This window comes from Chelon labrosus (assembly GCF_963514085.1).
Source record: "Chelon labrosus genome assembly, chromosome: 18".
Classification (NCBI taxonomy): Eukaryota; Metazoa; Chordata; class Actinopteri; order Mugiliformes; family Mugilidae; genus Chelon; species Chelon labrosus.
The window spans coordinates 17,760,657-17,777,045 of record NC_140351.1 but is presented as its reverse complement, the minus strand read 5'-3'; the positions used below and the strand labels follow the sequence as shown (position 1 = coordinate 17,777,045).

At 42.1% G+C, this 16,389-nt stretch overlaps 2 protein-coding genes across 3 annotated transcripts; one reads left to right on the top strand and one right to left on the bottom strand.

Moving 5' to 3' along the window:
• Positions 1-12: 12 nt before the first annotated feature.
• Positions 13-16,198, bottom strand: acad11 (acyl-CoA dehydrogenase family, member 11). Of its 2 annotated transcripts, none has more exons than XM_084566373.1 (20): positions 16,049-16,198; positions 15,844-15,943; positions 15,464-15,589; positions 15,096-15,257; positions 14,818-14,982; positions 14,594-14,735; positions 14,346-14,467; positions 14,143-14,249; positions 13,796-13,907; positions 13,328-13,405; positions 11,464-11,602; positions 11,144-11,251; positions 10,348-10,446; positions 2,357-2,426; positions 1,625-1,710; positions 1,465-1,536; positions 1,125-1,279; positions 852-968; positions 426-535; positions 13-334 (listed from the first exon to the last, which is right to left on the bottom strand). In XM_084566373.1, the coding sequence occupies exons 1-20, from the start codon at positions 16,168-16,170 to the stop codon at positions 220-222; spliced, it is 2,307 nt and encodes a 768-aa protein (XP_084422499.1). In that variant the 5' UTR covers positions 16,171-16,198; the 3' UTR covers positions 13-219. The 2 variants fall into 2 exon arrangements, with proteins under 2 accessions (XP_084422499.1, XP_084422500.1); XM_084566374.1 differs by having other exon boundaries at positions 15,870-15,943; positions 16,049-16,167.
• On the top strand, positions 4,234-10,057 carry ackr4b (atypical chemokine receptor 4b). The gene is made up of 2 exons (XM_084566377.1): positions 4,234-4,545; positions 6,493-10,057. Exon 2 carries the CDS (start codon positions 6,497-6,499, stop codon positions 7,610-7,612), a length of 1,116 nt encoding a protein of 371 aa, XP_084422503.1. The 5' UTR covers positions 4,234-4,545; positions 6,493-6,496; the 3' UTR covers positions 7,613-10,057.
• Positions 16,199-16,389: the final 191 nt, after the last annotated feature.

The window sequence follows — 16,389 nt, the reverse complement described above, 5'->3', positions numbered from 1 at the left end:
TTTTTTATTAAATTAGACATTAACAGAATGTTTCATTTGTGTGAAAATAGTCAATTTACATGTAGTGCATTTACTTCATAAGGACGTTTAATCCAAGGCAGTTGAGGATCACTATGAATTTCCAGATCACAGTAATCAAGTAATGTTTTTGTAAAGATAGATTTTCATAGTCTGAACAAGGCAGTTTAGTGAAGCTGTTGGGGACACGTGTCTATTACTTTACAGTTTAGCCTGAGCCTTCTTTAGCTGATCCCTCAGTTCTAGGAGTGCTATGGAGGAAAGGTGCACCTCGTCTGGTCCATCAGCGATGCGCAAAGTCCGTACATACGAGTACCTGAATACAAGTATAATACTGGCATTAAGAAACAGCTTTTTTTTTTTTTACGCTCCTTGTTTCTGTGGGAGGGGGAAAAAGGCAAACTTACATTTGTGCAAGTGGGAAGTCTCCAGACACACCTGCTCCTCCATATAACTGGATGGCATAGTCCACCACCTTACACGCCATTCTGGCTGCTGCCACTTTGATCATAGCAATCTAGAGCGCAGAAACACTGATAAATACAGAGCTTTTCTTTCATTAATGCATTCTACGCTTTCAGTCAGGTTTTACATACACACACTGGGGATATGGGCAGTTTAAGAGTACACAAAGCAGTTGGTTTTCATAATAAAAGCCTCTGCTGACACTATTTACCCACAATGCAATGCTGAAAAAAGGTGCTGCTAAAACCTTCAGTTTAACATCTGACAGCACAAATATTGCTATTTTTTCTGTTGGTATATTTAAGTAGGAGTTTGTGCTTGGAACGAGGACACAGCATGAAAAAAATAAATAAATATAAGAGTTTTACCTGCTTGCGAGCAGCACGGCTTCCCAGTGTATCCAGAGCATGAGCAGCCTGAAGAGTCAGCAGGCGCGTCTGCTCTATCATGAGACGACACTCTGCTATCCAGTGAGCAACAACCTCCTAGATACAACACAATACAAGGAGCAGAGCAGATTTACCTAAGCTGCATATAACACTCTGTCCACTAGGTGTCAACAGTGGTAAAGAATTTAACACACAGAATACAAGTCCTCAAAAAATCAAAGATGGAAAATCACTAGCGACATATTCCCTCACATGTTGGTACAGTTTTTTTCCAAATGTCTGCCTGGAAGCAGCCCGCTGGCAGAGAAGCTCCAGTGCCACCTCTGCTAGGCCGACAGCTCTCATACAGTGGTGCAGCCTGCCTGGACCCAGACGACCCTGGGCAATCTCAAATCCCCTACCCTCGCCTGGAAACAAATACAATGACAGCGGAAAAAAAAAAAAAAACAAGCAATGAATTATAACAGAGCTGGGGAATTAAATCTCTGTCCTGGTCATTCACAACATTCTCCAGCAGAGGTCGTATTTCTTTTCTTTGTATGATGCGTCTTGGGAGAAATGTGAGGAAGTAAGTAAGAGACAATACTTATACCTAGAATAATGTTAGATGCAGGGACGCGCACGTTTTCAAAGTGCACTTCGAAATGTCCACCGTGGATAGCATCTGAGCACAGGAACAAGGAAAGGGGTTAAAATCAGTTAAGGAAATCTCATCTGTCATGATTAACTGTTGAGGGGAAAGAAAAACCTACCATCCTGACCAAACACGGTGAGAGGCCTGACCAGCTGAACGCCTTTAGTGTCCATGGGTACGAGGATCATGCTGTGTTGGCCATGCCTAGGAGACAACCACAGCTCTGAGGAAATGACGCCTTACACTCAACACCACAACCACCACCATTGACGCCACTCTAAATGTGGCACATTTTACAGCAGCTAATGCTGGTGAGAATGTGCTGAACGCTGGGTTCGTGTCTCATTTCACTGCTGACAAAAACAAGGAGAAAGTGTTATTACATATCTTGGGTGTAGCCGTTTTCTCATTAACGCCTCAAACACTGATGCGAACGAGATGAAGATGACTGCCAATTACATGTCAACCAAAGGATTTGTTAACGTTACACCTCCAGGTGGAAACCGGTTGAAATGCATGCTGGGAAGTACTGTGCCTCAAAGCAGTTCATTTCAGTTTTAATGGTGGCACAGAGGAAGCTATGTTGGGAGAAACTGCTTCTACAGTAAAGTACATAAGGACCACAAACAGGAACAAAGGTATTTATAGACAACCGAAAAAAGTCACACGTCATCTGTAAAACTGGATTACGGTTACAAAATAACACCTGTGGTTAAAAACATGACACCAGAGGAATGAAGTCTTGTACAAACACAAAGAGAAAAAAAAAAAATCTATGCATATTTGTTTCCACAAGAGGAAAAAAAACACTCAAAGAACCTTCACCACGGGTCACCACAGTTCTACTGACCTGCTGCTAGCATCCGGAGAACTGCTCTTACACATCACAATGGCCACTTTGCACTGAGGGTTGCCAGCACCTGTGGGGACAAGGCAGCAATACGGTGGTTCATTTGTATTCAAGATTTGCTGCTGTCTGCTGGTGAAACAGACAATGGGAGCGAACCGCTTTTCATAGACTTAACCCTGGCCTTAACCACTCCGTGACCCGAGTGTGGTGGGAAATGAAGGGTGTCGCTGGCTGGGGAAGTGCCACGCACTGGTGCGGCCGATGACATCCGCAGGCTGATTTACATTTCCTGAGGCTGTTTGAGTTCACATGGAGAAACATTTAGGAAGCTATGATAAGCAGTGGTGATGCTAGGTTCTAGGCGGGCTCAGGAAAAGACGTAGAATTCCCAACAAGGGAAATCTGTCACAGGATAGATAGTATTGTTGATGCACTGTAGGGAGTTCAAAAATAAAGGGAGTTTATGCTTGTCATTGCAAAATATACCAAAGGGTAGCCATCTGGGGCCCCTTTTCTTATTTAATTTCCACCCTCGGGGCCCTAAACAATTGCTTGGTTTGCCTGTCCTGATAGTCTGCAGCTGATTATGAGAAGATTATTCTTGTTGGAGATTATTTTTTTGAATTATATTAAGAATTCATAAGAATGCAAAACTACATAAACGGCCACTAGGGGGCAATATCATATGGACCTCATGTACAGTAGACATAGCTGAAATTTGATTCAGTAGAAATAAAGATGATGAGGTGAACCAGATCCCAAATGCAGAATATTTTGGACTATCCACTTTCAGACAGACCCGTTCAGCTTAAGGCAAAAAATAGGGTGACCAACCGCCTGACTTCCTGTTTAGATTTCCATCCAATTGGCAAAAGTGTCCCCTACGGAGAAGGACATCTGGACGCCAGACAGCAACAGACAAGGCATCTTTGAATATTCACGGGATGAGAATTGCGCAGGCACGAGTGCATGCGAACACTTGACCAAAGTCAATCTGGCAGAAGTTTAGACTCCTCAAACAAACATTAACCGGTGACTCCTGCAACGCTACAAACACTGCAACACTGACGCCCGGCTCCACCCTTCAACCACATCTAGGAAAGCCTGTTTTACCCCAGGGGCAAGCTGGGTTTTCCTGTGAAAAACTTACATAACGCACACGATCCCAGATAAAAAGGTGAGCCCTGCTGTCGTGCCCGTACATGTCCCATCACCGCTGGAATGAAAATAAACAGCCCAGGCCGACCTATTAGTCTCCACGGAGAGCATGACAACCAAGCATCCTCTGTTTATTTTTTGTTTGTTATTGTTATTTTTTTGTTTGGGAAAAAGATTCTTGTCAGTAAGGCTACTTCAAAAACTAATGCCCTCTTTGCATGGGGTGGAAAAAAAAAATATCTGATTGGAAAGGATTTTCTGGAAGGTTACTTTTATTATTTGTTTCTACTGTTTCTTATTACTTATTGATCCCAAACCCGTTTGTTGATTTTTACTGAGCATAAACACTTGAAAGGATGCGAGACAGAGACATTAATAACAATTGTCAATTTCCGAGGAAGCAGAAAAATGAGGAAATGGTATTCACAAGAAAAAAAAAAAAAAAAAGGAAAGGCGATCAACATACAGTAATAAAACACAGTGGTGTTTTCAAGTATGTAAGAAAACTCCAATGGCTCTTTAACAGCCTGCATTCCAGCGAGCCATGCTAATCCCAATAAGCTTTCCAAATAGGACAAAGATGAAACATATCGTGTGTTATTTTATTGCCCTCCATCTATGCCCTGGTTTTGTTCTGAAATGCAGCAAACAAAGTTCAGTCACCAGGGGCACACCCTGCATGACAGAGTCCAAGAGAGAGCAAATTCATAATATATAGACTGAAAAACAACTTCTCTTTGTAAAGTGCTTTTGCTCTGCATGCCAGTAAACACTCCAAGAATTTGCATTCATCTTAGCCATCCATCCTGGCCTGCAGTCAAAAAAACACACGCCTTCAGAGCTACGTGGAGAAGGGACATGCTCCTGGGTGTCAGCAGTGGAGAGTCAGAGCGGGGCGGGCTCAAGCAGAGAGTAGTCACTCAGCGCTGCAGTCCATACAACATTTCCCCTGACACACTGCAACTGCTGGTGTGCCGTTAAAACGGGATTTAAATCAGCTTTGCAAATCTCACAAAAAGAATCAACACAAGGTAAGAAACCTTATGGCTTTGTTACATTTTCAGCTACAGACTTAAATCAAACTCTTGAGAGCTGTGTTACACTGTATATAAAATACTGTTGGGACATGGCGGGTTTTCGTTATACATTGCTGATTTTAAATCAATAAACGCGCCAAGTTATCATGAAATGTAGGGCAAAGAATTCTTCCTTGTTTTAATGCCTTTAGTCAAAGGTTCACCAACAGTCAGAGTCCTGCTTTGAGTATTTTATGGCATTATTATAACACAATTATAACAATCTTAACTTGTTATTATGAGCCTATAAAACTGCTGCTGTGGTAGGCTTACCTGTCTGTGTGTGCCCCTTTTGATGTTTGGAAAACAGGTTTGTGATTGGTAAAACATATAATTATTACTGCTAACTACTGGTAGTATGGGTTACATCTTTACTGTCAGAATAAAGTCCATCCACGACGACAAAACTGTCACTTCGCAAATAAAATCCAACACAACCGAAGTGACTGACGAGCCTTGTGACGAGCCACAGGATATCTAAATCCAAAATGTTTGTTTTTCTAGTACGGTTCAAATTTAGTTTTTTGTTTGTTGTTGTATGCATTCATTTTCTGTACTGTTAAATGTCTGCAGTACCAGTATCATCTCTCATCTACGCTAACTAAAAAAAAAACACTGCAGTCACTACATTCAACTATTTAATTTTATATGCAAAGTTATGTTCGTTTTGTGTTAAAAACAAACAAGCAGTTAATACATTTTCTGTATTTGGCCAAAAACCACCCTTTGACATGAAATCCAGTTGTTGACAGCACTGAATATTTGACATATTTGCGAATGTTCCTTTGGACATCTGTTTGAGTAACTCCCTCCATTCTGGAGACAGTAATTCATTACGTAACAAAGTTGGACACTTTCATGAAATGACTCTCATCACCTTGGCAATAAGTGGGACTTTGAGAGGAAAACTCTTCCATGCGTAATATCCTTGGTCTGTGGCCAGCAATTATATCATCAGTCACGTAAGGTGGATCCACAGTTTGTCAAATTCCACTTGTCCGTGAACTGAATTAAATATGAGAACAATGTGAAAGGGGTACTTTGTGAGAAACAATGATTTCCATGTACACCCACACATACACATTTCTAAAGTTCACATGTCATCTGCATCTGGAGGGAACAGCTGGGGAGGAGGGGGTGTTAACAACACAATAAGAGTCTGGATTAAAGTCTAACTTCACTGGGACGTCCTGTTGAACCATCACATACCATGTACAGTTAAACCAACATCCTGGATTTGAAATCTGGCAAGAGACCTTGTCATCCCTATCCCTCTCCACGCATATTTCCTGGCATTCTTGACTTCTAACTTCCCCTACATGTAAAATGACATCAATAATTAATAGAAAGACAACAAGCTGGAGGGAGCTGTACAGTATTCACGGATCAGAAGCTGCAAGTACTCTGTCCTGCATCATGTTATTAGTTTGCAGTACAGCGTGTACTGTTGAGCTTTATTTTAAAACCTGATATTATCTTTTTCCTCCTGAGATTAAAGGATTAGAAAACCAAAACCTGTCACTTCCCAAAAGCTGTAGACCACTGAGCTTCCGACGAAATACATATGAACTGAATTCAAGTGGGAGTTAGAGGCTCTGCAAGTATCCTGTCTGGTTTTTTTTTCTCTCTCGCAATGTTGTGTTCAATGGCGTTATTCAAGCCCACAAGCATGTCAGCCAGACAGGGCTTAAACCATCAGGGAAACCACGCAGGAGAGTTTCCTGACACAGAACCCAGACACAATGCCCTTTTCCTCCTTCTAATGAAAAAGAGCTCATGGTTCACAATCACTTTCTGTTTTTCTTCTGCTAAATTACGCAAATTACACATTTACAGTCAAAAGAGCTAAATGATTTATAAAAATCAAGTGAATACTAAGCTCTTTCTTCTTTTTCTCTGCAGAAAAATGGCTGACTTTGAGTATCACGACGAGGAGGACTCCAGCTTTAATGACAGTTACGAGTACAATTACGAACACAGTGTCTGCGACAAAGAAGAAGTGCGTTCTTTCGCTGGTGTCTTCCTCCCGGCTGTCTACGCCGTGGCTCTGGTGGTGGGCCTGGCTGGGAACGCCCTGGTAGTGGTGGTCTACACGTCACGGCTGAGGCTACGAACCCTGACGGACGTATGCATCCTCAACCTCGCCATTTCAGACCTGCTGCTTCTCTTCACCCTGCCTTTCTGGGCGGCTGACGCTGTCCACGGCTGGATGTTGGGTTCGGCAGCCTGCAAGATAACCTGCTTCCTCTACAGTACCAACTTCAGCTGCGGCATGCTGATGTTGGCGTGCATCAGCGTGGACCGCTACCGTGCCGTCATCCAAAATCCGACTGGCAGAAGTGGGACGGGGCACCGGGTCAAGAGACAGTGGCTCCTGGTGTGCGTCGTGCTGTGGGCTACAGCCAGCTTTCTTGCCCTTCCTGAATTTATTTTCTCTAGAGTGAAGCACTCTCATCACAGGAATTTCTGCACAGCTGTTTATCCGCCCAGCATGGCCCGACCTGCGAAGGCTGCCCTGGAGCTGCTGGAGGTGACTCTCAGTTTCTTGCTACCTTTCCTGGTCATGGTGGTGTGCTACTCCTTGGTTGGGCGGGCGCTGACTAAGGCAGTCGGGGTGAAAAGGGACAGGAAGTGGCGTGCCTTGCGGGTGCTCCTGGCTGTGGTGGCTGTATTCCTCCTCACCCAGCTGCCCTACAACGTGGTCAAGCTGTGCCGAGCGATGGACGTCATTTACATCCTAGTGACCGACTGTGAAGTCAGCAAGAGCTTGGACCGTGCTCTCCAAATGACAGAAAGCCTGGCGCTCACCCACGCCTGCATTAACCCCGTCCTCTACGCCTTCATCGGGTCCTCCTTTCGAGGTCACGTGTTAAAGACCGCCAAGCACCTTGGACAGCGACTTGGAAGACACTCAAAACATGTCACAGAGGAGCCGGCAGTGGAGATTGCCCTCAACACGCGCAATCAAACCGAATCCCAGTCTGGTTCAGAAGACCAAGATACCAGCACCTTCACTATTTAAGACTCTAACATTTATCCATTTCCTTGTAAGCATCCTTACAAAATTATACGTCTCTATATATGTATTTACATATTTTACTATCATACAGGACAGATATCACTAACCATGGATATTAATTCTTGAATATATATGTACAGTGAGTTTACATGCACTAACTACACAAAGTATTTTGTATAAATTATGTATTTTGTTAAATAAAAGAACAAAGATTTTCAGTGACACGCAATTAAATGCAGCTGAAACTCAACATGTACTTCTCTGGTTCCAATTCAGATTTACAATCTGCACCGTCTTACATGAGATCATCTGCGTCTCATTTTATTACATCCCGTGGCTTTGGGTTGGGATGACGGATGGCTCGATTGCATAGTGGTTGACATATTTGGTCAAAAATCATTTAAGGAGGCCAGGAAGCAAACAGCAGGAAGGACTTCCTATCGGACTAGGGCACAGCAAAGCTGCCTGCCCTCTGGAGGAGGTTAAAGCAAAACTGTCAGTTTTCATCCACTCATCTTTTTTTTTATATTTCAATAACATGAGATTGAGAGTGAAACTGGTTTGCAGTAAAATTAAATGTGACTTCAGACTTTTCTTCTTCCTTCTCAGCGCATTAACATTAAGTCATGCTAACCCTGATGCATTCAGTTCACATCAAATATAAACCCTCTATTCAAGCCACTTTACTAACTAATCAAATGAGAGATCAACTTAAGTTTGTCAAAACCTTATAACCAGATCCACCACAATGATCTTTAGACATAACAAGTTTATCAGCAGTACCTGTTAGTCATCTTCTTTCCAATGCAATGCTACCTTGTGTGGGACCTGCATTCCCTTCAATAAACAAACTAGGTGTGTCTAGGCGACAGCTTTATTATTTTCCACGCAGAGGGATAACTGCATTCCCAGGAAAGTATTGAGTTGCGTGTCGTTAGACAAAGTAGCTAAACGAGGAAGAACTAAATACTGCATGACCTTCTTAGTTATACAATCCATCAACTTTGCTTGTGTAAGTGTGTGTAGAAATACAAACGCCTATTCCTTCAAGATAAAAGATCGCAGGCCTGGGAATAATTGTGGTGCATTATCATGCCCACAGGACAGTCTTTTACAACTTCCACACCACAGTGCTGCACTGGAAATGTCTGAACCCTCCCATTTAGCATGATTTGCTACACATAACTTCTGACAAAAAAGGAAAGCAGAGTGGAAAAAATGAAATATTCTGTAGCGCCTGTTCAACATTTTGAATCTAAGTGGGAGCTGTTTGTACTTACAGTATAACAAAATGCAGCCAAATAAAAGTACAGGTGATTAGTCTTTAGTTTCGGTTTTTCTATGAAAAGATAACGCTTTGTATATTCTCCTTAATGAAGGCTGCCAAGTGCCCTGGTCAGCGTATTAGGAAACACCAACAACACATCGATGACTAACTCTGAGTGGATGTAACCAACGGAAAGAGTTTATCATAGCAACACCAGCCCTGAAAATAAAATCAAACTTTCTAATTTTACTTTTACTCTTTATTTCCATGGGTTCGGCCATTATGACTCACTGCAAAAGCACAGACATCTACCATTTCCCATCTAGAATAATATGGTTGCTGCAAAAGCAACCACAGATCAACGAAAGTATGAACGGCCATCAACACACTCACATTCCTTCCTAACAGAGAGATATATTCATGCTGGTGGAGGACATTCTCACAAATCCAGAATATGTTTTCCTTTTGCGGAAAAGAGAAAAGTTAAGAAAAAGACAGATGTTCAACAGACACAAAGTGTGCATTGCATAAAGACAGTAAGTGCACAATTGTGCTCAATTTTGGTAAACCATAGCATTTTTAAGTTTTCAGCGGTAAGATGGAATTCGGTGCAGGTTGGAAAAAACAAGCCACTGATTTCTGTGAAACTGGGATTACAGCACAGACCAAGAGCCAGAAGAAACATCAGTAATGTCAGTTCACAGAGACTGAGAGATGCTAAAAATGCTAGTGAACTTTGGATCATATTTGTCAATAGAATTCTTAACCCTAATACACGGGGTAGAATTTTACAGCCTTGCAGAATTCTCCTCTGTGATTAATATATTTTTAGAACCAATTAAAGATAAACTAAACTGTACCACAAACCACAACAATACTGACGCAGATTGGACTTAATGTCCAGTTAATTAACACGTACATGTGTGGTTTAGACAATGACGTGCTTATCCATTAATGTTTATTTCAAAGTCATTTAGCTGTTGTCGTTTTCTTATCTTGAATTACTAACAATGACTCATCAGTTACAGTTAAGATGTCAAATTATGGCCATGTTATGTATTACGTTTGGACTCCAACATGCTGGCAAACCAAAGCCATATTTCCCAGAGTAAAACTGGTCCAAGATTTCATGAAGGTATTTATGTTATCCAAGCACTTTTTATTTTCCATATGTAAACAGTTTGGGTAAGCGTGCAATGCTTTGTCGGTAACATCTTGACTACATATAAAGTCCTTTTTTTTTTTTTTTTTTGGGAAAAACTCTTGAGTGCTTTTAATGGACAATAACAGTTTCAGGTCCACTCTTTGAAAAACCTTTGCCGGTCTATGGGGACTCACCTCATCAAACAACGCCTTGTTTATTGTGTCCTGAGCTCTCTATTGGCGTCTTCAAGCCTAAGTGAACTCGCAAAGGCTTCAGACCAGTCCTCAGTTTCTTTCTCACAACTAAAAGAAAGAGAAACTCACTTACCACTGCTCCACCATTTTTTTCCGTCGATGATGTAGTTGTCTCTATCCCTGCGAAGTGTGCACTCCATGTTGGTTGCATCGCTGGAGGCCACATCAGGCTCTGGATCACAACAGGATACAAAGCAATAAGTAACTCTTAACAAATTTTATGTCTACACTCCCCTACTGTCCCTTTTATGTTCTACATTTACATGCTTAAACCACAGATAGATTACAATTACACCATTCCATATTTTACCGACAGATGACCCTTAGTCTTATGCGGTAATATTTTATTGTTCGTCATAATCCAGTGGAATAAATTGATCAAACTGCTGACAAACGACATCTCTGCAGCACTTCTAATTACCATCTGTGTTTAAAAAAAGCCATGGGGACGTTCACACCCACTGTAATCACCTCTGGCAAAAGCATGTCGCCGTTTCCAGGCAGTGTTGAAAGCAAAAGGGAGCAAAACAGGGAGAAATTACTCATAGGGAACCGTTTGGCATGCAAGCTCATAAAACAAGTCTTCCACGGAGTCAGTCGTAGCTGTGCTGTTTGTAACCTGGCTCATTTAAGACCACAGTCATTACTGAAACGTTAACAGAAAAACTTAAGCAAATCAGCGACAAATGGGCAGAAAATTCTTAAGAGCACTTCCAGTAAGTGCTTCAAACTGTGGCCTAAAATCTACACTGGGTACATTATTTTACTTCTTCTGCTGCTGCATTCCTCACACTTGGCTTTCAGCAGTTCTTATGAAATGATGGTATGTTTTCTTTTCCCGGTCTTTTTTGACATGCTCTTGGAAATACCTGTCATACAGAAGCAGGAACGGATCTCTCCTCTGAGCAGAGGCTCCAGCCATGTCCTCTTCTGTTCGTCACTGCCAAACATATGGAGCACCTCCATGTTTCCAGTGTCTGTGGAGAAATATTATATTATATGTCACCTTCCAGTAATTAAATAAAATAAACCAGCACTGAACAACAGGCTTTTGTGTTCTTAATGTGGAAGACATCTTTGTGAAACACTGTATATACACAGAGCATGGTTACACTTCAGGTATAGTGCCGTAGCTGACAAAAAACAGAAGACACATAACAGTATCCTTGGCCGGTCGGGACAGTTTTACCTGGAGCTTGGCAGTTAAAGACGTCAGGGGCAAAGACGCAGTGTCCAGTTTCTTCTGCAATATAGGCATAATCCAACTGACTGAGTCCACTGACTGCAGGCAGGAACAGGTTCCACAGCCCTGCTTCCCTGGCTTTCACCTTGACGCACAGATAACATATGTTTTAAAGTTAACGCATGCTTCTTTCAAAGTAAACGTCGGTGAAGATAAACAGAGCTCAAGATGCTGGGAGAGATCAACGCAGACAGTTGCTACTATTGCTTTTATTCAAACTGTTAATGATGGATTGGGGTTTGTGACTAACTCAGCTGGCACGAGTATTGTTTAGACAAGATTTAAATAAACTTAGCCGGTGACTCTGCTGGACCAACACTTGACTTTTAGACTAATCTCTGTCGCATGTGATTTTCACTTTGTTCCTGTTTATACACTGTCTGGCCAAAAAAAAAGCCACCTGGATTTAACTAAGCAAATAAATACGAGCCTCCTATTGGATAATTACTGCATGGGTGATTATCTCTTTCAGCTGGCAACAACAATTTATTTAACCCCAACTGATGCAATGGGTAGCTTCTCATTTCTTAAACAACCATGTCGAAAGACACATCTTGTGGTCATGGAAAAAATGTTAGTCTGTTTGAGAAGGGTCAAATCATCGGCATGCATCCAGCAGAGAAAACATCTAAGGAGATTGTAGAAACTACTGAAATTGGGTTAAGAACTGTCCAACATATTATTAAAAACTGGAAGGATAGTGGGGAACCATTGTCTTCGAGGAAGAAATGTGGTCAGAAAAAAATCCTCACTGATAACAGTAAAAGTACAGTGCGAAGGGAACTCAAGGGATTGGGACTGAACAGCTGTGTAGCCTTAAGAAAACCACTAATCGGGTCGCCGGGATAGCTCAGTGGGTAGAGCTGGCGACCCATGTGCCGAGGCTGAGTCCTTGCTGCAGCAGCCCAGGGTTCGAGGCCGACCTGTGGCTTTTTGCTGCGTGTTATCCCCTCTCTCTCTGCCCCCCTTTCCTGTCTATCTTCAGCTGTCTCTATAATAAAGGCAACAAAAAGCCCCCAAAAAATATATTAAAAAAAAAAGAAAAAAAAGAAAACCACTAATCAGTGAGGCTAACCGGAAAGAAAGGCTTCTATTGGACTCTGGAGCAATGGAAGAAGGTCATGTGGTCTGATGAGTCCAGATTTACCCTGTTCCAGAGTGATGGGGGCATCAGGGTAAGAAGAGAGGCAGATGAAGTGATGCACCCATCATGCCTAGTGTCTACTGTACAAGCCTGTGGGGGCACTGCTATGATCTGGAGTTGCTGCAGTTGCTCAGGTCTAGGTTCAGCAACATTATGTGCCCAAAGAATGAGGTCAGCTGACTACCTGAATATACTGAATGACCAGGTTATTCCATCAATTGATTTTGGGCCTTCCCTGATGGCATGTGCATATTCCAAGATGACAATGCCAGGATTCATGGGGCTCAAATTGTGAAAGAGTGGTTCAGGGAGCATGAGACATTATTTTCATACATGGATTGGCCACCACAGAGTCCAGACCAGAGTCCAGTGTGCTTTGCGCAATGGCTCTCCCACCATCAATACAAAATCTTGGTGAAAAATTAATGCAACACTGGATGGAAATAAATCTTGTGACATTGCAGAATCCTATCGAGACAATGCCACAGCGAATGTGAGCTGTAATCAAAGCTAAAGGCGGTCCAACGAAATATTAGAGTGTGAGAGATTTTTTTTTTGTGGCAGTGTGCCCTAGGCAGTGTACTTTGGTAATATTATTGCTGAGTCTCTGCAGAGAAGCAATTCAGTTTTCAAGTTAAACAAATATACAACAGTATTCCTACTCACCTTTAGATCCTCTATTATTTGGGGTGTATGCCACCTCTGTGAAGACTGAGCATGTTTGGAGTAGTACTCTGCAACTTCCTAGGGAAAATCAAATTATATCATGCAGTGGATTGGTAGGGTAGGTGTTGACTCTACATTCACTACTTGGACAGACTTCATCACTGAAATATGCAGAAAAAAAAACATTCTAATTTGTTAATGTGGAAATGCTTTTACAAGCTTGTGCGTTCCTTTTTCTGTCCCCCTCTGCCAATTTCCCCCAATAAAAAAATCTCTTTGAATAACACTGCTGTTTAGCATTAGGAATGCTGTGATGCGCAGCCAGTGGCAATGATTCGGCCTGCAGTGTAACTTATATCATGAATAGTTTTCTCACTAACTCAATCGTCCACATTTCATCAATGAACTGCTCTCTCGAATCTTTTCAAACAAAAATCTCTTTTGTTTATAACAGCTCTTGGCACTGACCTCCTGAGCAGGAAGCACGTATTGTCTCATGAAGTCTTTGACCTGCTGGAGAACTATCTGCCCCTTAGCTGTCTGGAGAAACAGTCCGTCTTTTATTGGACCTGTGAGAGGCCTGGCATGAAATACAACTCGAATGTTAAAAGTCAAAAAGGAAAAGCAGAAGAAACAACGGGGTGCCAAATTCCAATGGCTGCTGGCGGAAGTTTAGCCTGCAGGTGGAATCAATCAGTTTTCTAGCCTACAACAATAAAATACTTTGGACTGTCTTAGTGCTAATTATATCAAATCATTTTAAGTAAGATGACAGTGCATCTCTGTACATTCGTTACTTAATAACTGCAACCAACCTCTGTGCAAGCTGCAAGGCAATCTTAGCCAAGGGCTCCACACACTGGCTGAACTGAGCTGCATTGGGTGCACTGGCATTACCCAGAAGGTGGCGAGCATAGATCCCCTAATAAATCAAAATGTTGCATAAATACCACATTTACAATTTCCAAGTGTCAAAACAGCAAATCGGCATATTATTACAGTTTGACTTTGTACAAACCTGGGCAATTCCTGCCATTTTAAAGACAGACAGGGCCAGGTAGAAATTTAACGGCGGCAGCTCAGATGGGATTCCCCGGCACCTGCAGTAAATGGAAGTCAGATCATCCACAGCTGGAATACCTGCACATTAATGGAAAAGGTTAGAGGGACAAGTACATACTGTGAGAGGACATAAATATATGTATATAATAATCATCGCACAAAGAAGATGCAATAATAAAAAATATTATTTATTGTTGACATTACCTTCTATTCCTTTTAAACTGCCCATTGTGCTGATAACATCTAGACCTGAAGGCCAGTAGTGAGGCATAAGGAAGTAGGCCAGGTCTGCCAAAGGCTGCCCGGTGGTGGACAGCTCCCAGTCCAGTACTGCTACAACACGTGCCTTAAATATCAAACACACTTTGTGAAATATTTACTAGAAAAATGCAGCAAAGTGGTAAGAATAATGCTGGCAGAAAGTGTACCTCTGTTGGATGGAATATCAAGTTATCCAGTCTGAAATCTCCATGGACAAGTGTGACTTCGTTGTCACTGGCTGGCAAATTCTTCATCAGCCAATCAGACAGTTCATTCATGGCTGGAATGTCTCTGTGGGCCGCTGCCATGTACTGCTTTGTCCAGGTGGACACCTTTAAATGGAAAAATACAAACATCTCTTAGTGTTACAAAACTGACCAGGGATACAGATTAAACATGCACTATAAAAGTATTTTAATTTATTGAGCACAATGTATTATCTCACTTGTCTCTTGCAATAACCTCGTCCTCTCCCATATCCTTCAAGGTTCAATGATGCTACGTCCAGAGAGTGAAGCTTTGCCAACACTTCCACTGCAGCCACATATAACGCCGTTCTCTCTGCTGGACTCACTCCTGGGAGACGGAGGTCCCTGAATATACGCCCCTGCTCAAAAGAGGAGGAGGATAAACACGGAATTTTTCCACAATTTTTCATCTCTAGCGAAACCGTTATATCATCCCACGGTACACATTTAGACACATGGGAACACATCTCTGGAGACAGATTTTTGGCACGTATAACATAGAGCTGATGCCAAGCAAGACAAAAACTATTATATTAGTTGCAGGGACTTGGGTGCAGAAACTTACCTTCACATGCTCCATCAAGTAGAACTCTGTTCCAATGACTTCAACATCGGTGCAGTGTAAGAGGGGCTGAGGCACGGGGAAGCCAGCAGAGAACAAGGCCCTCTGCACCCGATACTCCCTGTCCACCTGCAAACGAATGACCATGCCATAAACCACTCTAACCTATCAAGATATTGCATGGCTTTAGGAAGATGATGGGTCCAGGAAAGTACTGTAAAATTGATTGATGGATACATCTGATTTTTATTTTCCTTTTTTTAAATTTAGCAGTGTAATTTGACACATTTTAGTACAATACTATACGTGAACATCTCTGTCAAACCCATGTACATTAAGTCTCCTAGCATGCAGAAGAAGTGACATGACTGCACACTGCTTACCTTGTGAGCCCCTGGCAGCAGCTCACCTGGGGGTCTCTTCCTGAGAACATAGCTGTGCAAAGGTGTCTGGATTAGGAAGGTTGGGTTCGACTGGCCAGCACTGAAAAGATAAGAGGCTGCCCTTAGCATGTTATCTGCTAGCTAAACATTTGTACATGATAAGCCTAGAGAAACAGTGAAACAAGCTAACTTTTTTCTGGCTTACCTGTACTGTCTGACAGAAAGTGTGTCATTATTTGACACCCGGGACTTAACAGACAGATATTTCTGAAGATTTCCGACATTAAATGCATGCTGTTGCCGAACAGGAGTTGTCACCTCTTCCATGTCTCAGCTGTACTGGAATTAATCATTAACATACACGAGCTAGCTAACTTAGGCACTGTTGATAGTAGTCGGACCGTTTATTGATAAACGCACCTACGCAACGTCCTCATAAGTAATAAAATTACTGATATTTATGTAAATGTTAATGCTAATATTGAATCCAGTAGAGTTTTAAAAGACATTTTCCCTGGGTCTTTCCAATAATACGCGTGTATTTTT

Bases quoted from the DNA above. Each gene is read 5' to 3' on its own strand.
- ackr4b (XM_084566377.1), top strand. From the start codon at position 6,497: ATGGCTGACTTTGAGTATCACGACGAGGAGGACTCCAGCTTTAATGAC.
- acad11 (XM_084566373.1), bottom strand. From the start codon at position 16,170: ATGGAAGAGGTGACAACTCCTGTTCGGCAACAGCATGCATTTAATGTC. The intron at 13,908-14,142 runs GTTGGTTGCAGT...ATTTCATGCCAG, and splicing joins GCCTTGCAGCTTGCACAGAG to GCCTCTCACAGGTCCAATAA. The intron at 13,406-13,795 runs GTCAGTGCCAAG...GATTTTCCCTAG, and splicing joins ACGTGCTTCCTGCTCAGGAG to GAAGTTGCAGAGTACTACTC.